The 26,355-nt window shown below is 37.1% G+C and overlaps 1 protein-coding gene across 1 annotated transcript in view; it reads right to left on the bottom strand.

Moving 5' to 3' along the window:
* Window positions 1–26,355, bottom strand: part of ABI3BP (ABI family member 3 binding protein) — a 263,744-nt gene that overhangs the window by 120,938 nt on the left and 116,451 nt on the right. The window contains exons 7-15 of the mRNA XM_047100450.1: window positions 23,506–23,554; window positions 22,417–22,488; window positions 21,546–21,638; window positions 16,219–16,296; window positions 14,237–14,311; window positions 13,418–13,492; window positions 12,260–12,331; window positions 11,736–11,810; window positions 386–451 (exon numbers count right to left, since the gene is read on the bottom strand). Of these exons, the coding sequence (XP_046956406.1) occupies window positions 386–451; window positions 11,736–11,810; window positions 12,260–12,331; window positions 13,418–13,492; window positions 14,237–14,311; window positions 16,219–16,296; window positions 21,546–21,638; window positions 22,417–22,488; window positions 23,506–23,554 (655 nt within the window). The remainder of the gene's footprint in view (window positions 1–385; window positions 452–11,735; window positions 11,811–12,259; window positions 12,332–13,417; window positions 13,493–14,236; window positions 14,312–16,218; window positions 16,297–21,545; window positions 21,639–22,416; window positions 22,489–23,505; window positions 23,555–26,355) is intronic.

Genomic DNA, 26,355 nt, shown 5'->3' with positions numbered 1-26,355 from the left:
CAATCAAAAATGTCTCTAGTCGTTGCCAAATGCCTCTGGGGGGAGAAGAGAGAAACATCATCCCCATCTGAGAACCACTGCTCTACAGAAAAGTCCCTAAGAATCTAAAACCTTTTTAGAGTGATTCTGTTAATACATTACTCTGGGTCAGTGGCAACCAAATTTATCTGCATCCCCCACGTGTGGCAGAGCTTATTATTGATAAAGAAGTAATCGCTCAACAGAGAAATGGGTAGAATCCATCTCACTGACACAGACTGCCACTTCTCTCCTGCAGAACCCTGAAGAGTATGCTTTTTCACTCTGTGCAAGTTAAAGCAAGAATGAGGCGTAGTGTTGTCAGAACATTTGGCTTCCAAAGAAAGAATTGAGAGGCGGGGTATACCTGTATGGGGTTCTGATATGTCAGGCTCATCTGATGTTGTAGGGCTTGAGAAAACATCATAAGTTGCTTTTAAAAGAAAAGGTAAAACAAAAGAGAAGATGTTAATTTTGATTAATTTTAAAAAATTTCATGACACAGTTTAATGCTGGGTAAAACAGAGTTTTATGTAAGTGCTAGTGCGTTTAGGCTCTGGACTATTGGTCTTGTCACTAAATGTGTAAGCAATCACTAAGACTTGCCTCTAGGCTTTCCCCAAACTAAAGGCTTTTGTACAGTGAGCCCTGGCACTGGCCTCGTGGGTGATGTGCACATAGTGCTATATATTTACAATGAAGTGGTGCCAGCTCTAAATCAAAGAGCTTCAAAGAGTATAAACATAAATGAGTCAGAAGCAATTTGAGGAGAGATTTCCAAAGAAGGAAACAACAGTCACATTGAAGCTATTTGCACCAAATAGCTTAGTCTTCCTACTTAGTAAAAGTTACCATCATGGTATCTTATGTTTGGACAGCACTTTCCAGTTTGCATGGCACTTTCTCACATATCAGCTTATTTAACCCTCTCAATATCCCTGAGAAACATGTGAGGTAGGCATTATACCCATTTTCTAGATAATGGGGTGTTAATTCCATTTTCTATATGATGAAGTTGAGATTCGCAGCCGTGAAGACATCTGCCAGTGGTCCCACACAGGCTTTGTCAAGTTCAGTGTATTTGTCATCCCATTAACAGGGCCAAGAAGAGCTGAATTAAGACCAGTACTCTCTTCTTGCACCACGCCTCCTGCCACTTTACCTAAAGGCAACTTTCTTTCTATATTCCTAGTGGAGCCATGAGCCCTTCTACAATCTAGGTGGATTTCAGGATAAATTTAATATTCTACATAAACCAAGGAAAGCAGGGTGACCTTGAAAAACAAGGTTGATCTTAATACAGGGATAAATTTCATGTTCACGTAAGAGTTGAATCTGCAAGCAAAAAGAGCATCAAAATAAAAATTAAAGATGTTCTCTTTTTCTGCACAAAGAGCTGTCAGTATGGTAATGGGAGGTGAAGAGAAAGCATTAATTGTCATGAGATACATGTTACTTTCCTGACCCATTCAAAATGGCTCTACAGAAATAAACTAAAAAGGAATTCATAGGAAAATTTACTCAGCAAGGTTACTTGTCAGTCAGCGACCATGTCATGACTTTGAACCAGTGCTAGTTGAAGGTGTAAGAAAGATAATATCAGACTGTGTGATACACCCAGTTATGCACAGAGGGCAGCTTATATTGCACCACATACTGAAGCAGCAGGAAATAGAATTCTCTTTGTGAAGGCCAATCTACTACTTTGCAAAATCTTCAAAAACAGAAAGAACATTCTGAGAGTCATGCACATGTTCTAAGAGCCAATGATTTAAATTGCAATGCAAGGTTTTCTCTAGCCTAGCTACAATTTTAAAGAGTCAGATAAGAATGACAAACCTTTTGAAGGACAAAAATGCTGGTGGGTGCTGATCTTGCTTCAAGCCAATTTCAAGTCATGGATATACCCAAGTCAGCTCTATGTATTACCAAACAAGTTAGGAAAACTTTCCCAACTTCTATTTAAACTTCTTATACTAGAAGTTATGAATAAGTATCTTGACTTTTAATTATATTGCTGCTAACTTTTGAAAAACGCTACAACTGTCTTTTTGTTACCCTAAGTCATACACATCCCTTCTATCTAGTAACACTGAACCAGCTTTCTTATATTCTGTACTTTTTGTCCCAAGAGTACCCCCTTTCTATTTCTTTTCTATATTTATAATTCCTTTCTATTTGCCTGGTTGCAAGCCAGGCTGGCATCTTCCCTCAAGTTATTCTCAGAAAGCACTATACTGGGGAAGGAAGCCCTCCTTCTGTCATCCTCTGGCCATGGTGCCTCATGTTGGGAAGCTCCCAAGTATCACAGACCTCTCACACCTAAAACATTTTCTCAAATATACTTAATATTAAAATAACACATCTTCCAGAAGACTTGGTCCCTGCTATTTCTATTTCTGGAGTTTCTAAGAGTTGAATAGTTAAGAACAAGAGTGCTAATAACTCACAAATACCACTTGCTGGAAGTTTTATGTTGTTTGAGCAGCTTTGAGAGGCACGTTATCACCCCCCCCCCTTCACTCATGGCTTAAACACGCTTTTTTGGGGCACCTGGGTGGCTCAGTCAGTTAAATATCCAACTTCGACTCAGGTAATGATTTCACGGTTCACGAGTTCGAGCCCTGCATCGGTCTCTGTGCTGTCAGCCTAGAGCCTGCCTCCAATTCTGTGTTTCCCTCTCTCTCTCTGCCCCTTCCCTGCTCGTGCTCTGTCTCTCTCTCAAAAATAAATAAGTATTAAAAAAAATTAAACACGTTTTGTGAATCTCAAATAATAGATAATGGAGGAGAGAACAGTGTCAAAAATGGAGTTCTCTAAAAATCAACAGCTCTTGGGGCACCTGGGTGGCTCAGCTCATTAAGCATTTGACTCTTCTTGATTTCAGTTCTGGTCATGATCTCACAGTTTGTGAGACCAAACCCAGCATCAGGCTCTGCAGTGACAGCAGTGGAGCCTGCTTGGGATTCTCTCTCTCTCTCTCTGCCCCTCTACTTGCTCATGCACGCTTTCTCTCTCTCAAAACAAAGACAAAAACAAACAAACAAACAAAAAACAAAAATGGGGCACGTGGGTGGCTCAGTCGTTTAAGCATCTGACTTCAGCTCAGGTCATGATCTCACTGTTCATGGGTTCAAGCCCTGCATTGGGCTCTGTGCTGACATCTCAGAGCTTGGAACCTGCTTCAGATTCTCTGTCTCCCTCTCTTTCTCTGCCCCTCCCCACTCACTCTCTCTCTCTCAAAAATAAAAAAAACATTAAAAAAATAATAAATTTAAAAAAACAGCTCTTGATTTCTTTATGAAATTCTTGTATATGTGTTTCTATACCAGAGTAAAATGTGTTAAATGATTAGGCCTCTTGGCTTTTAAAAGGCTACTCCAGCTATAAGAGTGATAGACAGCTAAGAGTGAAGAGCAAATTCCTGTTTCTTAGACTCTCCACATGCTATCATGCATTACTGTTTAGAGGCAAATATTTTCTATCACCGATGTGGAGGAAATGCTCCTGTTTGACATTAAGCATTATCTCTAGTCTCGCATCCACAGAACATAAATGGGACCAAAAGTTGCAGAACCAATCCAATACAAGTAAAATAGGTAGTTCAATTCGAAGGTTAGAAAGAGCAATTATTTTCTTTCAAGTAGCAGTAATGACTTATCATAACTCAATTTCACTTTTATATTTCTCAGAAAAATTATTATGAAATAAGCCATACTAACATTTGCTCATTTGCTCACAACTTCCTAAAACCACATTGTTAAATTATGTTTTGTTGGTTACATGTTTTATTTTTTTAGATGTTTATTTTTGAGAGAGAAAGAAAGAGAGTGCTAGTGGCGGGAGGGCAGAGAGAGGGAGACAGAGGATCCCAAGTGGACTCTGTGCTGACAGTGGAGAGCCCAATATTGGGCTTAAACTCACAAGCAATGAGACTGTAACCTGAGCCAAAGTCGGATGCTTAACCAATTGAGCCACCTAGGTGCCCCAGTTGTACATTTTTTAAAAATGATTTTAAAAAACTAATCAGATGTAAATCCCATCATAAAAATGCTCTGATATTGCTCTGGAAATGTGATAGCACACAGATAAAGCATTTCCACTTATTAAGAACTTATCAATTTATTCCATTCAAATTCCATGAATATTAGTACCTATGTGAAAGACTTTCCTTTTTCATCAAATTCTTAGGTGAAAGGCGTCATTAGGACAGAAATTGAGTCAGTCATGTTCATGACGCACTCCAAAGTTTATTTTACCCCAGAGCCTGGTACATAGTGGAGACTCAATAAAATTAATAGGAATAACTTTCTATTAATTAGAAGAATTAATAGAGTTAACCTGCAAGATGGCCATTACAATGAACAAATAACAGTTTGACAGCTGAGTAGTTCATGCTCTTAGTAAGGACAAATGAAAATAAATGAATAGGCCCCTTTAATTATTTTATGATACACATACTTGTGCACACAGATCTCTTCCTCTACTACACAATTAATTACCTGCCATATGCTTATGTGGCCATACCCTGCCATGGAAATAGAATCCTAAAAACATACGAAGAAGCAACGGGAAGATACAATAGGACTATCAATAAATAGCGGGATGAGAAAAGCATTTATGAACACCACACACACAGTTCTCAGTACCATTTAAATAAATACATCGTGCTTTCCTTAGCTGATGGAAAAATAAAGTATCTTTCTGTTTGGACTTGAAATTTGTGAAAATAGTACATACAAGAAAATGCTCATGAAGCAAAACCAAAGGCTGAGGCTGTAAAATCTCTAAGAGGCCACAGTGAATCTGTAAACCATCTGCTACACGTGAATCCTATTTTCCTGCTCTGTAAGCATCAACACTACCACTCATCTCCACTTTTTTCTCCTCTCTAGGGCTTATCCAGTTGGGTGGGCCAGATCTGTAATCATCAACAACTCACAGGGAGGCAGTAAGGTCCAAATGTAGATAGAGTTCAATCTCTCTTCAATCACTCTGAGCAAACCACAATTTTCCAACCAGTATACCACTCCCCATGTGTGATCATTCAACATTCAGGTCTTTAAATGATTTATAGATCTTAAGTGCATATAGTAATTTCCTGAAGTTCTACAAAGTACTGAAAATAGTAAGTGATGAACTCCTAAAGGCAGCTCTCAAAGTAGATTCTAATGAAAAGACTGAGGCTGATCATTCTCAGTTCTGACTCTGTGGTCAAGGGAGAGCTTCTAAGGATAACTGTTTGTTGTTCAAGGGGAAGGAATTATGCCAGAAGATGGAGTTGTCTTAATAGTAAGTCACAGTACATTTGGAGGGAAAAATCAGTTAGTCTGGGTACACTGAGGAAAGAACAGTCAGGAGAGTTTTCTAAAAATGAAAATGAACATGTCAGATCATCTTGGGTTGTATAAAGAAACCATTATCTTTGTCTGAATTGAGCTTTAAATCTTTCCTGGTACTAGGGCACCTGGGTGGCCCAGTCGGTTAAGCAACCGACTCTTGGTTTCTGCTCAGGTCATGATCTCACCATTCCTGGGTTTGAGCCCCACATTAGGCTTTGTGCTGACAGCACAGAGCCTGCTTGGGATTCTCTCCCTCTCTCTCTGTCCCTCCCCTGCTTGCTTGGGTGTGCATGTTCTCGTTCTCTTTCTCTCTGAAAATAAAACAAACAAACTTTAAATCTTTCCTGGTATTACAGGCACCTGGGTAGCTTAGTTGGTTAAGCGACCAACTTTGGCTCAGATCACGATCTCATGGTTCATGAGTTTAAGCCCCACATTAGGGCTTGGGGTGCCTGTCTTACTCTCACCCTCTCTCTCTGCCCCTCCCCCACTCATGCTCTGTCTCTGAAAAATGAATAAACCTTAAAAAAAAAACTTTGTTTTAAAAGTAAGTAAACAACAAAAAAAATATTTTCTGGAGCACCTGGGTGGCTCAATGGGTTAAGCATTTGCTCTTGGTTTTGGCTCAGGTCATGAACTCACAGTTTGTGAGTTTGAGCCCTGAGTCAGGTTCTGGGCTGACAGCATGGAGCCTGCTTAGGATCATCTCTCTCCCTCTCTCTCTGCCCCTCCCCTGTTCATGCTCTCTCTCTCAAAATAAATAAACTTAAAAAATTAAAAAAAAAATTCTTTCCTGGTACTGATGGTCTTTTTAAGTGGATGATCAAGTTAAGGAGGCTTAACACTGATGACACTATGAAGCCAGAAACCAAAAGATGATTTCCATCTTACCCCTTCAATGACATAAGGGCTTGAGAAATGATGCACGTGCCTGAGTTGTGGGATGGTACACACATCATTTATGCTGCCTCTCCCACTTCTGATGCCCATGGAAAACAGAGCAAGTTGGTCACACATCATTTTACTCCTTGAACCTAGGAAGGGTCTCAGGGCCCAGTTTATAGAAAGATTCAGGTTGCTACTCTAACTCAACAGTGTGGCTGTGTTATACATCCTTGCCCAGAGTTAATAAGATGTCAGACCATTCCATGGGGGCAATGCCTCTTTAAATAACAATGCATATATCCTATACATTCTTTTTAAAAAATGTTTAAACAAGTGAAATGAAGACCCAAGAATCTTTTGTTAAGCTTATATGTAAGTTAGAGTCTTTTTATTGTCTCTCTTCCTTCTTCCTTTTTTTCAGTCATGTTATTGTATTATTATTATTACTATTATTATTGAGTATCTGCAACAATTCAGGAGGTTTGGGATGGGCAGTGTGGTAGGAAGGGGATGCATTCAAGAGTCCATTGTATTAAGGAAAGGATGACAGAGTACCTCTCAAGTACTGTGAATTAGATTTAGTGACTTACACTATTTTTTTTAAACACATTATTTCCAAGACATAACACTCAATGAAAAAAAATTATATTTCCATTTTATAGGTGAGAAAATTGTGACTCTCAGAGGTTAAATCACTTGTCTACAGCCACATAACTGCAATGTAGTTGAGTTGGTTATTAACCCAGCTGTGTCACTGCATAGGTCACAGATCAGTGATCACATTCACAAGAATGAATGTCAGAAAGTAGCCATTCTTACTCACAGACCACTTAATGTTGCTTAAAAATCTAGAAGGCACCTGGTCCTAGCATCATTTGCTCTGTTGGGAAGCTATTCAAGAAAAAATTTCGAAGTAAACTGTATAACATTATTTCACTCTTAACTTGGTGTGGTTGTTAGAAGCTTAGGAAAGAAACCAATGAGGATCTAGTTTTTGCTCCTCTACTCATTCAGGGGCAAGCCTCTCACTTGTTGCTTTAAAAGAAAATGGTAACTCTCTTTATTTCCAGGGACTTCTGGAGGATCAATAGGATGGTATATATACAACCTTTCAATCTCTTAATAGGAAATTGCTGTGCAAATACAAAATTATACCAATGAAGAAGCAATTCAACAAGTGCATGCACATACACACAAATGCACACTTCTTTGGGGGACCGGAAGGTAGACTACTCTTCTAGAACTCACTCTATAGTACACAGAAATCATAGTCAACTGGCCACTTTTCAATAGAACCTAAGACCAATTCTATCATGTCATCAGAAAAATTTTCTTTCCTGAGTTTTTGTTACAAGCACTTACATATTTTTAAAAGGTGGCCAACTTTCTTTTAATATAGAATTTATTTTAAAGAGTATACATTCTGATGTATAATTATAGAGCAGATTTTAATCCTCTCTTTTCTAAACTTTAAGAAAACTTAGGTTTGCCAAGGGAATAAAGATATCAATCAATCCTACTTCAGCATACTTTAGAGAAGGTTGAATACAAAATACAATTCTAAATGACGAGATCAAAAAAATGCCATACTAAGGTTGGAGCAAATAGGCTAAAAGTGGGGAAAAACATGTTTGATGATTACACTTCTCAGATTTTCCACAATATTCCAAATTCCAAATACCCTATTTCACTCTTTCATAATCTATTGAATTGACCTAGGGATTTAAATAATCAACATGCAAATTAGAATTTCCATACAGCTTTTTTATATCCCAAAGTAATACAGACAGCTTTTTGAGAGCATGTGCTGTGATCATTTGATACAAAACATGAAGTAAATATGGAAAACAAATCTAGTAAATGCTGAAGCAAAATGAATTCTACAAAAGGTACTGGTAAGTCACACTTAATGGTTGTTAAAGAGAAAAGCAGCCTCTGGCACCCAGGAGTTGGCCTGGCACCCACAGTTGGGCTGTGGCACTCTCCTGCTCAACATCAACAATTTGAAGTAACACTGATATCAGACAAGACCGCTGGGTGACCGACACAGATCAAGACAAAAACAAGACCACTGTTTGGTTGTGTGCAAAACAAAAATTACTATCCCCACTTTCTGGCTAATATGGATTTACCAATCACAACTTCACTGTTCTTCCTGCCTGCTAGTTAAGAATTAAGATACTTGGTTATGGAATTACTCCCGTTTTCTGGCAGCAGCCAATCCAGGCATTGCTTCCTTGGACCCTCCCCAGAATCACCTAAAACAAGACCAAGTCCTACAGTGAGTCCTTTCTAGTACCCTCTTACCAAGGACCCCACAGTTCCTCATGCTCTGCATTCTCCATTGTTAGAATGAGCAATAGCTTTAACTTTGTTCAAATACAGGTGTGGTCCTAGTGGTCTTTGGCTGAAGGGAGTTCATATAGCAAATACAGACACACTACACCCCAAAGAAAACAAAATGTGTTCATTATTAACAAAAAGTGTTAATATTATCATTAACCCCAGCTAAAATGTATCATTTCTTCAAAAGATATAATAACTAAAAATGGGACGAATGGTATTATGGACCAGCATTCCACTACTATCTCTACCCCTCTCTCTTCTGACTTTCTAAAACAATTCCATTAGGAAACCACGGTGAATGACTGGAAAGTAAAATAATCCTATACATTGAAACTAAATAGGAAATAGAAACTTAGTACACGTATAAATTCACACAAAATTAATCACAAGAAACAGGAAAGTCTTGAATGAAAGGATAGCATGAATATATCAACTCTTTAAGTCACAATATATAGGATAAATTTTAATTTTAACATGTTAGGAAGATGCCACACAGAACACTTACATAAGAGATAGAAGCATTAGTAGAAACAAGACATAATCACCCACTTTGAGAAACCAATCTTATATTGACTTGAGGCCTCCCATCCTACAACTGACTACATTTGATGATTCTTACCTACATGTGTAAAATATTAGAGGTTAGTGATAAGGTAGTGCTTCTCAAACTTTACATTCATACCAATTCCCTGGAGACCTTGTTTAAAAAGCAGATCCTGATTCAGTAGATTTGGAGTAGAGCCCAAGATTATGCCTTTTTAACAACTTCCCTGGTGATGCCAATGCTGCTGTTCCAAGGAGCATACTAAGTAGCAGAAATATAAAATTTAAGTGTTGTGAGGGAAGGCTTGCAAATTTCTAGGGCCAATGCCCATGCCTGAGATCATTACCTACTGAACTGTTACAGCCATGACAAGCCCAACACTTCATCCAGAGGGGGTTGGCAGTCAAAGTTGGAAGTTCTCTGGCAGCTTAAGGTTGCTCTGGCAGCAGTGAGGTAACGGAATAATGCAAGCACTTCCTGCTGCATTAGCCACTATTCATACTCCATCAGAGCAAGGCCAGAATATTCCTTTCTGGAATTAAAGGCAAAAGGAACTTTTCCTTCACTAGGATCTTTTATTTCATCTCTCTTTGTAACCCTACAATCCTCCCTTCCCAACATATTCTCCTCCCTCCCCAAAGCTTAGTTCAGTTCAGGATTTATATATATTTCATGTCCTAGCCATTAAAATTCCATAAGCAGTTTCCTTGAGGCTCTGGTCAGTTCATTCTTGAATAATCATAGACACAAAAAAACTACAGGCTGCTCAACGGAAATGCAGGTTGCCCTATGCCCCCAAGGTAAATAACCCAAGCTAAGAGACGAAAGGGGCCTAAGCCTTTATTTAGTCCCGTGGGCCCTAGTTTGGTTTGAGAGCCATAATCCTCATGAAGGACATGGGAGCCAGGCCAGGCATGCCACAGTACAGGAGATAAACCATCACACAGGTCCACGGACTGGTTGTTGCTCCATAGCCACAGTGCAGCTGGGCCTGTGGAATGGCTCCATATGAAACTCTACCCCGGACCCAGATTTTAGACTCAGGTGACCTGGAATGCTAAGGATATTTTTGCACCCACATTAAGTAATTGCATTACAGTTTCAGGGTCAGTGACTCTAGGGGAACGAAGCCCGTGTAAGACCCAATTTGAGACTTCTCTGGATGGTTGACAACCATCACCAACTTTCAAGTGTTTTCCCACTGGAGAAAACTAGGGGAGACTATAATAGACATGCTTACTTCATGTGATGCCATCCTTTTATCTTTTGCTGAGATCTGAGCCCATTACATGTAACAGAGAAGGAATAATTTAGCTAACATCTATGCCTCTAAGGCTCATTCTCATCCTTTCTCAAACCAGTCCTCTGCTGGAATCCTTTCTGGAAAATACCACAAAATGTCAGTGTACTTAACTTCATTACATGAACTTCAACTACATTACATACTATATTATACATACTCAAAGCATCACAACTAGAAGCACACAACAATTAAATACAAACAAGTAAAACAAAAATCATGGATGTAATCATACCAAGTGGTTTCTGAGGTTTTAGTATAATTCTCACATGCTGACTATTCTCTTTAGTTGCTAGACCCCTAGCAAAGACAAGATGTATAGGAAATAACTTTTTAATTAAGAAAATATGTTATTGCTGTGTTTTTTTTTTTAATTTTTTTTTCTTTTTTTTTTTTTTCAACGTTTATTTATTTTTGGGACAGAGAGAGACAGAGCATGAACGGGGGAGGGGCAGAGAGAGAGGGAGACACAGAATCAGAAACAGGCTCCAGGCTCCGAGCCATCAGCCCAGAGCCCGACGCGGGGCTCGAACTCCCGGACCGCGAGATCGTGACCTGGCTGAAGTCGGACGCTTAACCGACTGCGCCACCCAGGCGCCCCTTTGTGTTTTTTTTTTTTTAAAGGGAAGCTGTCTCCCTCATCAGTCTTAATGGTGGGACAAAGAATTCTCAGGAGAAAAAGCCAATTGCCACAATTTATAAAAGAACAAACTAAGACCCAGGAAAGTAGAAAAAGAGCTAAAGTATACTGTTAATGGGAAAGCCAGAACAGGAATCAAGGTCCATTTTTAATGCCAAGACCTGTGGTCTTTCCTCTTTATCACAATATTCTTAACAGATTTTAGTACTTAGCAATGCCCTTCACATAGTGAGCTCTCTACTGTTTACTGAATGTGTTTGTTGGAAAAAAAACAAAAAACAAAAAACAAATATCCACCTGCAAGGGAAACATTAAGCTGATACACATCAGACCCAAGATACCTTATTTTTGTTACTGTTCTCAATGTCACTACAGAGGTCTCCAGAAAATCCATGTGCCAATTCACAGTTCACCTTCTAGCCACCCTTCTAATTATATATCCAGACGTTAAAACAGAGTTTTAAAACAAACACAAAGCTGTTTTACTTTAGCATTGAGAAAAACACGACATTCCTCCAAGTATCAAGAACGCATTATAGCTTTACCATTTACTACAAGTATTTTGATAATCAACTAAGGAACCTATAAAAATAAAAATAAGAGAAGTTATTCAATACTGTTGTTCCAATTGATTTTAAAAAGAAAAAAGAAAAAAATTACCAGTTTGAGGTGGGAGAGGTTTGGAATCTTCATATATTTTACTTGTAGGCACAATCCATGGCTTTTCAATGGAAGCTACAGCAAAAAGAAATGGAAGTCGCTGAAGATTATTTTTTGAGAGGAGAAAAGGATACAAATAGGTTGCCGGTATGGTTACGTGACTACCAGAAGCTTGCAATTAAAAGCACACACTATTTCAATCAAAAGTTGGGAAATCATTATGCATCCATCCAGAGAGCATTTAGTGATCAGAAAGAGGCCAGAATTTGGTGTCATACTTTCAACATTTTTGAGCACAAAACCTAAATCTATATAGAATTAACATAATGATGACTGTTACTGAAGTTGTAGAAAACGTCATCAAATAAGGGTTTTTTGTTTTTAAATCAATCCCTTGTTTGGTTGAGTTACCCAAATTCATCAGTACGTTGAAGTTTGCTGACATAGGATCCAGTAAACGTGGCCTACACAATTAAGCAATCTGCACCCACATCTGAACACCAGGTTTAAGGTGCTGTTATTACCCAAGGTGCCCCCAGGTTTCTCAAAAGGGAAGGGTGTTTTTGCCTGAGGAAATTCTGGAAGCCTTTTCGGAGCTGCAACGAAACATATAAGACATGTTACAACCTGAGTGAGGTACAAGGAACAGAGAAAAGATTTTTCAAAATCTCAAGCTTGCAAAAACAACAAAAAAGACACAAAAAGGAAAATTATTCATGTCAAGTAAATTGTTGTTAGTCATATTTCTTATTCTTGTGATTTCAGTGCTGGCTACTATAATCAAGCTTCTTGTTCTATTCTTTATAATCGAGCTGCTAGATTTGAGGAATTTGGGTTCTCCATTTCACCTTTACTAAATGACTTTCCTAATTTCTTTAATTATGTGTTTGTGTGCCCTTAGATATATTTCATTTTAACTCAAATCAAGCACTAAACACATCTGAACTAAAAAATGTCCATCTAATGGCTTTTAAGGATAGAATCTCAGTAACTACATGGCTTTATATTTAACCTCTTCCTCCAACAATTTTTGATATTGCACTCATAAATAAATTCTAAGAAACAGTCTACAAAAAAGATCATAAATTCATCTTCTCGGCCAGGATAAACAATGGAGTAAAAAGATATTTAGGGGGCGCCTGGGTGGCGCAGTCGGTTAAGCGTCCGACTTCAGCCAGGTCACGATCTCGCGGTCTGTGAGTTCGAGCCCCGCGTCGGGCTCTGGGCTGATGGCTCAGAGCCTGGAGCCTGTTCCCGATTCTGTGTCTCCCTCTCTCTCTGACCCTCCCCCGTTCATGCTCTGTCTCTCTCTGTCCCAAAAATAAATAAAAACGTGGAAAAAAAAATTAAAAAAAAAAAAAGATATTTAGAAAAAGTATAGAAAATAATTTATTCAGTGACACAGTGATTTTGAGTAAGAAGAATCACATGTAATATCAAAATATGACCGCCAAAAAGAAAAACCATGAAAGGATTTGTCATAAAGACTCTTCAGGATCCTAAGTTATAAAATGTTTTCTAACATTTAAGGGCTTGACGTTGGGGAGCTTACGGTTCTATAAAGCATTTGTCCCTTCTTTCCTAAGAGGAGATCAATTTGAATGAATTAGCCTAAGGATTTCTTTAAAGCATGCATTAAATTTCCAAGGTAATAACAAGCTGTAATGTTTAATAATTTTTACCTAGAGTGCTCAGTGACAATTCAAACCTAGGTATTAGAATAGTTTGCAGTGTTTCCGGGGTCCTTTCGCTGAGAACTAAAATAAAGAAGAATTGAGTCAGCAACTCCCTGAGTCAGGATTTGACACTGTGGTTAACACATCATCATGTGAAGCATGCTCATTACACGGGGTGCACCGGGGAGCTGATGCCTTTCATGGGAAAAGCTGGAGCCTCCAGGAAAAGCTTCGCGTAGCTGTTAAAATGTGAAGGTATAGGTTCAAAGGGTGTGGTGTGACATGGAAGATCAACATCACACGTACACAAGAAATCACATGCTGCTCCTTTTCTTCAGCAGAAAAGGACAAAGCAAGTTAGATTCTCTTGGACCGAGCACCTGCTAACTTGCATGACATGAAGTTCTTATTAAAAGTCATGACACTTCTGGGGATTCTCCTGAAGTGTCATGCACATAAGACTCGGGAAGCCTATTGAAACAGAAAGCACAGACACAGTGAAGACTTCCAGGTTTCCCCTACCCCTGCAAGATTTGTGGGTTAAAAGACTGGCATTCTGTTTTTTTTTTTTTCCTATACATCCCAAAAGACTGGTAAGAAGTGTGTGTAGTCAGCATCTAGAATCTAGGGCTGCCTAAAATATGAGTCACCAAAATCAAACACGTTGTTAACTCTCTAATGGAATTAGTCCAAGAAATAGGAAGGTTCACTACTGCTAGTAAGAGAGCAGGGGAAATCAAGGAGGTGGGAATGAAGGCATTGGAGTTTCTTTTTGTTTCTATGAGTGTTGGGAATTATTAAAGAAAAAAAAGTTCTTAGAATTACCCAGTGTTTTTTCTGAAAAGTCTAATGCACTAGACACAGTAGGTTTCGTGGTTCTTGGCACTGACTCAGGAGTCACTGGAAGGTAAAAAAAACAACTTGTAAATTAAGATAAAATGATGAAGCAACCAAAGATCATAAGGCACTTTTGGTGTCCAGTTAGAATTAGTAACGGACTCTTATATATACCAATCCTTTTCAAGTCCATGAAGGACTCCCTGGCTTGCCCCAAGCACCTGAGCTGACACTTCTCCCAACCCTTCCTTGCTAAGTTTGGTGCACTTTCGATGTGTTCCAAAAAGCACAGTGAACTGACCACCATGAAAGTACTTACTAATCATATTCTTTTATTTGCCTGCTTTTTTCCTTCTCATTATTTCCAGGGCTTAGCACAACGTCTGGAGTAAGCAAGCATAGGACAAATATCTATTAAATGAATTAATAAATGGGCAAATAAAAGAATGACCCAAGGCAAAAAGGTTTATTTTAAACTATTACATTAAATATTTCTCTCTTCCAAAGTGCAGTCAACATGCAAAACTTGGAACGGGGTTGAAATTATGTTAAGGATTCAAAAGCTCAACCACAAGGTTCTTCCAAATGCTAAATCAAAGGCAAAGATGAGCTCAGGTAAATAAGAACCAGGATCACCGGGATTCGGAATGAACTGTGAGCTACAAGACTCCAGAATTCTGCAGGATAAAGACACAAAATAAACACAATACTTAATAATGAGGTATGGTGTTTGCCTAAGTGTTTCTGAAGTGGAAAACTGTGAATACGGTTTGGCAGAGAACTAAAATTCGTAGACTCTCCCATCAGATACTGTGCTAAGACAATAAAGTATAACTGGGAAAAATTAATACAATCTTTGGGGCAGAAAAGGACTTGGAGTCATCCACTGAGTCATGCCTATGCTTTTCTTGGTATTGACAAATTATATTGAAATTAGAAAAGTTACCCAGGAATTTTATTTGAATAGATTATTCCAGCATCTTAAATAGCTTCTACCTTTGACCCACACCTGTGAAGGTGGGGAATGGAAGGTCCATCTCCCATGTAGGTCGAAGCATATACTTCTTACTCTGGCAGAAATATTCCTACTTGAATAGGTTTCTTGAAATCATGTTATTTTATTTCCCTACCAATATTTATCTTTTCTGGACCAGTTATGAATCCAAGACTTTAGTACAAGGTAAATGTCACGGATATTTCAATTTATGGTAATTTTACAGATGAAAAAATTCACTTTAGATTGGAGATATTTTGCTAAGTGTGGATTTGGGGAAATTCTGGGCAAATGTTTGTTTCACTGGGACTTGGATAAAGTGGTATTGCTCTGGCAAAAACTCTGTGGTTCAGAGAATAACATGTCCCCAGTGGCCTGGACTTGGGCAGTTCATTAGAGAAGAAATGCTTGAATGTTTGTTAGTAACGGCTGATCAACTATGGGGAAAATGTATCCACATTTATTCTTGAAAGGATTTTTACTGAACTATTATATATTTTCTTTATATTTGGATTGTTAATCTTTCATAATCTTCTATAGATTAAGTGATTCCAGGCTGCCTTCATAGATGTCAAGCTACAGATTTTGGAGGGATGATGGCATTTTGCTAAACTGACCACTTGCAAAAGTGAAGAAATGAAAAATGAACTCATGTCTTCATATAAAAGGAAAGCACCAAAACCACAGTATTACATTTTAGTATAAAAATATTTTAGAATGTTTAGGTGACAATTTTAATTGCGAGTGAAAAATATATCTTCCATATTGCATATGGGTCATAAGATTCAATAGTTCCTTCTGCATCAGTTGGTTTTCCAAATGTTAAATTAAGGACCTACAATCTCTTTGTTTGTGCTTATGATGAAGATTAATTTCCTAATGGCCCCTCACTGAAAAAAGGTGTAAACTTGTCAATCATTTACCATTTCAAAAAATATTTATTCTTTCAAAATTAACAACATAGGGACCGCATTACCTGTTACGGGCCGTGCTGGGATTTTTTCTACTTCTGGTGTTTTAGATTCAGCAGGTAATGCCAACGTTTCATTCTTAGCTAAAAAGTCAGAGAACAAACAATTCACCTCACTTCCTCATAACACAGTGTCCAAATATAATTCATGAAAACATAATCAAGTAACCTATTATTTCAAGAAATCTATTTTGCTCTTAATTCTTCCCCCCAGGCAGTCAACAAAGTTATTGGGCATTTCAATCAGGGATTCTTCAGAATTCCATCTCCTTAACTCTAGGTAATTCTTTAAGATTTAAATTGGCATTGGAATGAAGAAAAAAATAACAATCCAATACTTGAGATAATTCTCAAGTCATACTGATTCATAAATAGGAGTTTCTGGAAAGCATAGGTTGTATTGCAAATACTCCCTAGAATTTTATATGCAAGTACTCCTAATTAAAAAAAAAAAGAATACATAGAAATTTTCTTAATTATACATAGTAATAAAACAATAGGTTATGACACCAAAATTTGAGAAAAATAAATAAAACACATAGGAAACTAAGATATTTAATAATATTTGTGGCAAAAAATAACAGCTATTTATTTGAGCCACATATTAACACTGATCTTTTGGTCTCTGTGGGAGCTAGCATCAAGAATAAAATAATTTTTCCCCCATGTTTTTAACCTCTTCAGAAAACTATGGAAACTTTCTTCTAAAATTTAAGTATTCTTTTTTAAAGAAAATACATTCTTATACCAGGGATTCCCAATGATTAAGATATTTCTTATTTTAAAAACACATTTAGGATTAACTTGATTCAGCTATGTAGCACCCTGAATCAATGACTTATTTGTAGTATTTTGAAAGTCTAGTGGCATGAATTAATTAATTCATCCTTGAGATACCCTAATCATGTAACCTTGGAATGATTATAAGCAGATGGAATTTTTTTCTTTTTTTTTTTTTAATTTTTCAATTTTTTTAGAGTCCTAAGACTATACAGAACTTCTTGGGGTTCTCAAATTTGGCTTAGTGACATTTTGGGCTGGATAATTTTTTGTTGGTTCACGGTGGTGGGAGTGGGGCAGGGGGTGGTTACTGTGTGGTATAGAATGTTTGGCAGCATCTCTGGTCTTTACCCACCGGATTTCATTAGCATTTCCACAATTGTGAAAAACAAAAATGTCTCCAGATATTGCCATTTATCTCCTTGGGGACAAAGGTGCCCTCTGCTGAGAACTACTGATCTAAGTGATTCTCTCAAAGTTCTTTGAGTATCAAAGTTTTAAAAACTTACTTCTGTGGTTCACATCACTGTTGTAAAGACCATTTTCTTAACAGTTAACATGGGCTACAAATTATTTATTCTGAAGGACTTCAAGACAATTGTAAAGTCATCCCTTTCACAATAATAGAAACAAATCAGTTTCAATCTGTATTATGGAGGTCTACAACAAATTTTTACAGACAGCTGATTGTTTTCAGGAATGATTTAAAGTGCTAGAAATAGAGGTCACAAGTGCTTCCATATTTGCCACATCTAACAATCAAGTGTGTGTTTTGGATTCATGTACACATAAAGTTGCACAGCATTTCTGTACAAAAGAAATGTTAAATACCATTGCTCAAGTTAATTTAGCAGGGCATAAAGAGAGGGACTCTATGAAATAATTTAAAAAGCAGATCCAGTAGAAATTTATAATAAACTCCTTTTTTAAAATTTCTGAACTTAACATTTTCTTCTGTTGCTGTGACAGCTTTTGTTTAGAGCCACTGTGATTGTTAGCACAGGAAAAAACATTCAGATTCCAGATTTTTATGAACTCTGTTTTTTATGAAACCTGTTACTTTCAAGGTTTACCATGTAAGGTTTTTTTGTTTTGTTTTGTTTTTTTGTTTTTTGTTTTTTTATGTGAGATAAAGGGTTTTTTTAATGCTTCTTTTTTTTTTTTTTTTTTCTTTTCAGTGTCCTCTTCTCCTTCAAGACACCTTTGCGAATCCTCTCCTTCCTGGGTAATAGCCTATGGTGGTTTCCTTGGCTGGCTAGGACTATTTATCTATTTATTTTAACCTATAGATCTTATTTCAAACAATGCTCTGGATTACCTTACTTTAGCTCCCTGTATTAAAAACATGCCCTCAGCTGTTTAACCTAAAATTAGGCTGTTAGTGGGGGAAAAAAAAAAAAGGCAAACTACCCTCCCAAGAGACATTTGTATTCTTCGCACATCACTAATACCTTATAAAGGCATAGAATGTTTCTAAAAATGCCATTTCAGACATCAGAGAAATTGGTAGATAGAGATTTTTGAATGAAAGAGCCTTTAGGTCTCTTATCAAGCCATGGGCATTCACCTACATTATGTACAACCATAGTCTTGGCAAGAACACAGTAAAATGCCACCAGAACATGGCCTGAAACCCAGGAAATTCCCTTTCCTCTCTGATTCTTCTCTACCTTTTTTCAACACAGTTGTTTCCTTTCATTTTTGGCAGGCTAAGTCTTGGCTTTGGCAAACCCTTTATATGCCCCTGGGAGGGGTGTGTGTAATACTAGCTTTCTTGTTTATTTCGTTCATTACTCACACCATGTGTTCTTAGAACAAAAGCTATTAATTTCTTGATGTCCCATGATGGGCCCTGTTGGAATGAGGATATTATTTTTAGGATTTACCCCCTCAAGAAAATAGTACATTTCTGAACTGCAGTGTTAAGTAACTTCAGGAAACTTTATTTCTCCCTTGGTAGTATAAAGCACTATTTAAGCAATATCTCTTCTCATTAAATACGGTAACCTTAAAATGTAATTTTTAAATGTAGTCTTTTAAGATGGTACATTTGATGGATTTACTGGAAATTTTTAAATATACTAGCTGCCAAACTTTTCAATGCACAAGAAATTTGTCATGTATTAAATTTAAGCTGGTGTTTTGCCAGAAAAGTCAAAAATTATATTTACTATTTGCATACAATTTTTCTTTATTTAAATCACACTTAATCCTGAAGATTTAGTGGATCATATCAGAAAAATAAAAGCAGAAACAAAACAAAACATATCCACTGTGTAATTCTCTAAAGAAAACAGAAAGACTGAATTGGTATTAAGGCAGCATGTAGAACTTCACAAAAACCAAAAAATTTAGGAAAGATCACACGAGACTAAGGAACAAAAAACATCATCCACTTCAAAATGGACAGCAGTGTTCTGGGGAAAAAACTTCTCATTTTCAGCCTCCTTCACAAATTCTGTTTTTTGTGGTTTTGCTGGATGGATTAGGAACCACATCAGTAAGAGATTGGCCAGTTCCTTTTTTAACTCCTCCCCAACAAGACTCCCAAACAGGACCAGGACAAGGCATATAGGCTCTGGGCCGAGAACAGGTAAGTTTAAGAGTACTGAACACTGGATTCCAAATATAGGTTCACTGCGGAAATTCAATTTGGAAGGTTCCTGGCTCTTAACATGGCATTTAGATGATGCAGAGTTTAGTCACAGAGTTTGACAGCTAAAAGAGAAGTGATCGAATCTGAGGAACAAATTAAGGAAATTTTGTCTAAAGTCACTTGTCTACATTCTTGGAGGTAACTCACTCTAGGACCAAAAGGTATGAATATGTCATAATAAAAATATAAGGATGCACAAAATCTCAAAGATTGGAAAATATTTTCACATCTTAATAAAATGGTGATATGTAAATTCTGAAAGCTTTTCTAAAATTTGGGGGACTGTTCAGTCTAACAGTTAAGTGCTCAACTACTTACTTAAGGCTTTGTTTTTCCTTCTTTCAGTCAATTCTCAAATTAACAGGAGAATTTAAGAGTTCACTTTTTAAAACTGTTCCAATCTGATTGCCTAGCATCAAACAAGCAAAGGTCAGGAGAAATTAAGTCTGAGGTCCTGTCGTGGGCAGGACCTGTGTAACTTACCTATATAGTAAGTGCTAAAGTTCTTTGCTAGTGCATAATTCAGAGAAAATATTCACCTTTTTTAGTTTTTTTCAATTTCTACTACATCATGCCCTCTCCTTCCATATTTACCAATAGCCCAAGTCATTCTCTGGAGACCGTAGAGGGATGGTTCTCAAAGTGTGGTTCCTGGACAAGTGGCTTGAGTATCTCCTGGGTGCTAGTTAGAAAGGCAGACTCTCAGGTCCTACCCCCTAGCTACTGAAACAGTAACTCTGACGGTGGGTCCAGCAGTCTGTGTTCACAAGCCCTTCGGGACTTCTGATGCTCCATCACATTTGAGATACTGTGCTATAGAGACAATCCTGACTAATTTGATTCTAAAATGCAGCAACTAATTTACTCCACTGAACACAATTATTTCCTGGGCTCCTTTTAAAGGGTTTTGCTGTTTTTCCCCCTCCAAAGTGTTATTTTTTATGTTTTTAAAACACTGAAATTATATCAAGTTATTTATAGAAGTAGGAGGCAGTATCAATCTCAAGTAAATAATAATTATAACATACCTGACCTCTACAGCAGTTCTCACTGAAAACATCTCATGGCCCCTTGACAGTATAGTACAATAATTTTTTAACAATCACTCTATTTGAAAATTTTACCTAAATAAATGTATTTTGGATAATTTGATAAATGTTCACTTTAAATATAAATACATTTCATATAATTTATAATAACTATTTACCTACAAAAGTGATTTGCATAAATACTTGCAACACTCTAATCTCTCTGTCCCTTACTATATTTTTTCCAAATTTTTTTCTCGTGGTAAAATATACATAAGATGCAGTATATCAACCATTTTAAGTGTATACTTCAGTAATATCAAATACATTCATAATGTGTGCAACCATCACCACCATCCATCTCCAGAACTTTTCCCATCTTAAACAGTGAAACTCTGTATCATTACACCTTCTTTATCCATTCATCAGTCGATGGACACTTGGACTGTTTCCATAACTTGGCTATTGTAGATAATGGTGCTATAAACATCACCGTGCATATCCATTCATTTGTTGATGGACACATGGGTTGCTTCCATGTTTTAGCTATTGTGAATCATGCTGGTATGAACGTAGATGTCCAAATACCTCTTTGATAACCTTTTTTCTAATTCTTTTGGTTATATACCCAGAAGTGGAATTGCTGGATCATGTGGTAATTCTATGCTTAACTTTTTGAGAAATGGTCATACTATGTTCCACAGCAGCTGCACTATTTAACATTCCCATCAATGGTGCACATGCCTTTTCCTTACTTTTTACTTTAAGATGCCCACATAGCTCATTTGCTGTATTCCTTGGATATCCTAGGATTATCAGTACTAGTAGTCAGTCACTGCAAAGTTCACATATACAACACTGCTGCTTACCTAACTGTGTCTTGATTGCATCTGAAATCTCAAGCATTATGGATGTAGGAAGCTTTACGGTGGTTTCATTGAGACCTGGAATAATAAGGTGGACTGCAAGGAAATAGAATAAAGTAAGAGGAAGAAAATGCATCATGACATAAAGTAAAGCTCATCATTTAACAAAAACTACAAAATTTAGCAATTATATGGCTTAATCACTTTTAAACCAAACCTAAAATGTCAGAAAAAAATATGACAGTACCTTTTAAATAGTTTTTTTTTTAAATATTCAGAACTAAACTACAAAATCCTGGCTTTTAATCCAGACTCAAAAATCATAAAATGGTTGTTTAAGATGTGTAGTGAAAAAGAACACCATTATTAATAATAATTTTTTAAGTTTAATTTATTTATTTTGAGAGAGAGGAAGAGAGAGAATCCCAAGTAGGTGCTGCACTGTCAGAGCAGTGTCAGATGTGGGACTCCATTTCACAAACTGAGATATGACCCGAGCTGAAATCAAGAGTGAGACGCTTAATTGACTGAGCCACCCAGGCTCCCTATTATTAATAATGCTTTTTAAAAAGCAGCTCAATGCAACAAGGACTCCCTCCCAACTGCAACAACACTATGAGGCAGGTAGGATGGGTGCCACCATTCCCACCAGGCATGGGCTAGAAATGCTTCTCTAACATACTGTAATAGAGGTAGCAGTTCTTGGCTCCTAGCCTAGAATGGATACAAAGAAGGATGCTAAATATTCAAAGAAAATGAACCAATTTCAATTTAATAGACGTGCTAACAGGTCTAACAGTGTAAAATTCCATAATGGTCCTATTATCAAAAATAGCCTGACCTAATGCAGGTATAGATACCAAGATATACTCACCTAATATTGTTCCTCCAAAGGGAGTCTTATCAGGGGATTTAGTTGAAGCCCTGTGAGTAACATTCTGAATCACTGTTGAAATGAAAAAAGTTAACAGTGTGATGGGAAAAAAATAGTAAGCAGTAAACAGCAGTACTGTGATGTGAAGCAATCTGCATGGGGTAAGCCTGGATAGAACTTTTAAATTAGTAAAAAGTAACTCTTTGTACTGGTACACAGCCAACGAAAGGACTGGAAGGCACATCTCACCTTAACACCTACACCTTTAGGTAATGAAAGGCTGTTACTCTATCATCAAGTGTTCCATTCTAATGAGATGAAATTTCCTTATCCCTACTCCCCTGCAACCTACCCAAGTTAAAAAAAATAGCACAAAACAGGCAATTAATACAGTAAATTTTAAAAAGTGAAAATGTATGTTCTCAAAGAATCTAGATTATTGCAATACTGACACTGTTTGAGATTACACTTAAGACATGTGTTTTCTTAAAATGATTAATTATTGTAAATGTCTGATCTCTTCTACCAAGAAACTTTCTGGAAATATTGGAGTCATTTTAATAATTTGAAAAACTGAAAGTCAAAACAAAAACAATTGGATAGTGAAATGGAATAAGACATTACAATTCTCAAAAACTGGATGCCTTTACTTTCCTAAAGGGAGCACTAAATCATAGTTTTTGTTTCACTAATCCAAATATCCTATTAATGATTTTCTTCATGTATGCTAATTTAACCCTGAACAAAGCCACACATATTCAACTGTTTTTTTTTAAGTTAATACTTAATTTTTTTTAAGTTAATACTTGTTATGGTTGCTTTGTCCCTAGTTGTCCAACCAGTGAGACTTGCCAAGACTTGACCTATTGGTATGAGAGCCAAAATTATTAAGTTCTAATTTGCTAGACCATACTGATTTTTTCACACTTTTGCTTTAAAATAGTCAGAAAAAAGATTTTAATGTGCTATGTTTAGTTATCTCAGTGCAAAAAGTATATTAAAACTAGTTCTAAACTGTTAACTATATTGGAATTAAAATTTACAGAAATAGTTCTAAACACATATCCAGAGCAGACTCATACAAATTACCTTGTTTGATGACTGTTATTGGGATTAGCTTCCTTGGGACATATGCTGGCTGAAAAGAGAAGAGATTTGGCTTTTTAATTAGTGTTAAATTAAAAAATAAATAAATAAAGCAAAGACCTGGAAGTAGCCTGTCTTGTCTACGGTTGCTAGAAATCTTAGTACATATGTCTACCTCTATTTTTTTTTTTTTAATTTTTTATTTATTTTGAGAGAGAAAGGGAGAGAGAGACAGAGAGAGAACTCTCACACACAAACAGAGGAGGGGCAGAGAGAGAACAGAGACAGAATCCCAAGCAGGCTCTGCACTGTCAGCACAGGGCCCCAAGTGGGGCTTGAACTCACCAACTGTGAGACTATGACCTGAGCCGAAATCAAGAGGAGGATGCCTGACTGGGCCACCCAGGAACCCCTATCTACCTTTATTTTATTAGGCTTACTTGGTTTTCCCCATAAATGTCCAAAGACTTGAGAGAAGCAATTTCCTCAGAGCTCCCATTATGTTACTTTACCTTAAACTGCAATGGAAAGGAACTGAACCATGTGGGTTGACTACTAGTTCATCTATCACTTCATTTGAGATGTGACCCAGCCAGATTCTGCCCTTACATTTCCCCTCAAACAGATGCTAAGCTACATATTATCTTTTAAAACTGCTCAGAATCCATTGTTTGAGTGTACCCAACTGCTGCTACTATGGGCAATCCAACCACCACACATCTCCTTGCCCAAGAAAGCAGAGATGGCATTCAGATCCAGAAATTTCTACTTCCAAATCTTGTACTCTTCACCATCCTGCACACATTTATGCACAAGGACCTCAAACTAGAAAGGCAGGTCCCAATGCATTCTCCCCTCTCCCAAATTGCCTCAGATATCCTACAGCAAGTCCTGATGCCATGGAGTACCTTGAACTAGAGACAGGTTTAGTGTTACCCTTAAAGTGGAGTAATCACTGGACATAATTGTGAGCCAAGGATAAGACAGCTAATGGATAGACATAGAAACAAAATAAGGAAAGCAAATATATAGGGAAGAATTAGACTAAGTTAAAGGAGTAATCATGAGTGAGCATGATGTTGATTTTTTTAATGCTTGATTTAACCTGTATACATAACATAGAGACTCCATGTACCAGATCTGCTAAGAATCCAGAATGTGCTGAATGAGATACTTACCACATAGGTGTTTACACTTGTGAACAACAGAAACTCATTGATGTGCTAACATTTCAGTGAATGATATGCCCATAATAATGAGGGGCCACACAATCAGAAAGAATGAAATCTTGCCATTTGCAACTGTGAAGATGTAACTGGAGGGTATTATGCTAAGTGAAATTAGTCAGAGAAAGACAAATCTCATATAACTTCACTAATATGAGAAATATAAGATACAAAGTAGATGAACATAAGGGAAGAGAAACAAAAATAATATAAAAACAGGGAGGGGGACAAAACATAAGAGACTCTTAAATAAAGAGAACAGAGGGTTGCCAGAGGGGTTGTGGGAAGGGGAATGGGCTAAATGGGTAAGGGGCATTAAGGAATCTACTCCTGAAATCATTGTTGCACTACATGGTAAATAACTTGGATGTACATTAAAAATAAGTTAGTTAATTAAAAAAAAAAGGGGGGCCACAATACCAAACTTACTGTTTGCTATTTTTCTTCTTGTATTAAGGTCCTTATGTTTAAAAACCACAAAAAGTAGAAGTTTACTATTGCCAGATTTCTAAAAAGTAGTATTTATACCTATGGACCCAGTGCTATAGACTGAATGCTTATGTTCCCCCAAAACTGATATGTTAAAACTTAACTCCCAAGCGTGATGGTAGTTAGAGAGACCTTTGAGAAATGATTAAGTCATGAGGGATCCAGCCCTCGTGAGTGGGATTAGTGCTCTTATAAAAGAGACTCCAGAGAGGTCCCTCCACCCTTCTACCCGGTGAGGACATAGTGATAAACTGGCTGTCTGTGATCCAGGAAGCAAGCTCTCAGGAGACACCAAATCTGCCAGCACCTTGAACTTGAACTTCCCAGGCTCCAGAACTATGACAATTAAATGCTTGTTTTTTAAGCCACTCAGTCTATGGTATTTTGTTATAGCAGCCCTAGTGGACTAACACACACAGTAATTTCCTTCATCACAATCTAGCCTAATCTAATGTTGATCTAAGGAATTAAAGATCAATACCTTTACACATAAATTATTACCACTATGTGAAACAACTACATCATCCAAAAGCAGAAGTCTTATTAAATAAACTATGATTCAAATTTTTGACATCTGCTTAACAAAATAGAAAATATGCATAATATAAATAAATATAAACATTACAATTATAACCACATTATAACCTCATTTTATAACGAGTATGTACAGACAGATCAGAAAGAAAGATCATAGTTTTTTTTTTAAAACAGTGGCTATTTCTTATAAATGGATTCATTTCATCTTTTATACTTCTCTTTCTCAGTTCTTTACAAGCATGAATTACATTTTAATTAAGAAAAGTTATTTTGATCAACAGTCTGTTCAATTACTACATCCGGGTCTGTACTACAGAACTCATGTGCTATTGGTAAATAGAGGAATGATTTAAGGATAATTTATACACATTTTTCCCCAGACAAGGGGAAGGGAATAGTAGAAATCTAGAAAAAGTATCACCTTCAGCAGGAGAAGAAAAAAAATTCTGAGCTTTGGTATCACACTGGCAGCAGGATCTCTTTCAGCTTTATCATAAGAAAATTAATTAGAAGCACTCGCACACAGGATCCTTTCCCTGAGAGATACAGGCTCTGCCTTGCCTGTCCACCTGTCCTGCTCTAGTGAAAGGGACACGAGCAC

Source organism: Lynx rufus, unplaced genomic scaffold, assembly GCF_022079265.1.
Source record: "Lynx rufus isolate CCGP_SWC_20201006 ecotype Redwood Valley unplaced genomic scaffold, mLynRuf1.p SCAF_5, whole genome shotgun sequence".
Lineage (NCBI taxonomy): Eukaryota > Metazoa > Chordata > Mammalia > Carnivora > Felidae > Lynx > Lynx rufus.
The sequence above is the reverse complement of the archived record's forward strand: the minus strand, read 5'-3'. Positions and strand labels throughout refer to the sequence as shown.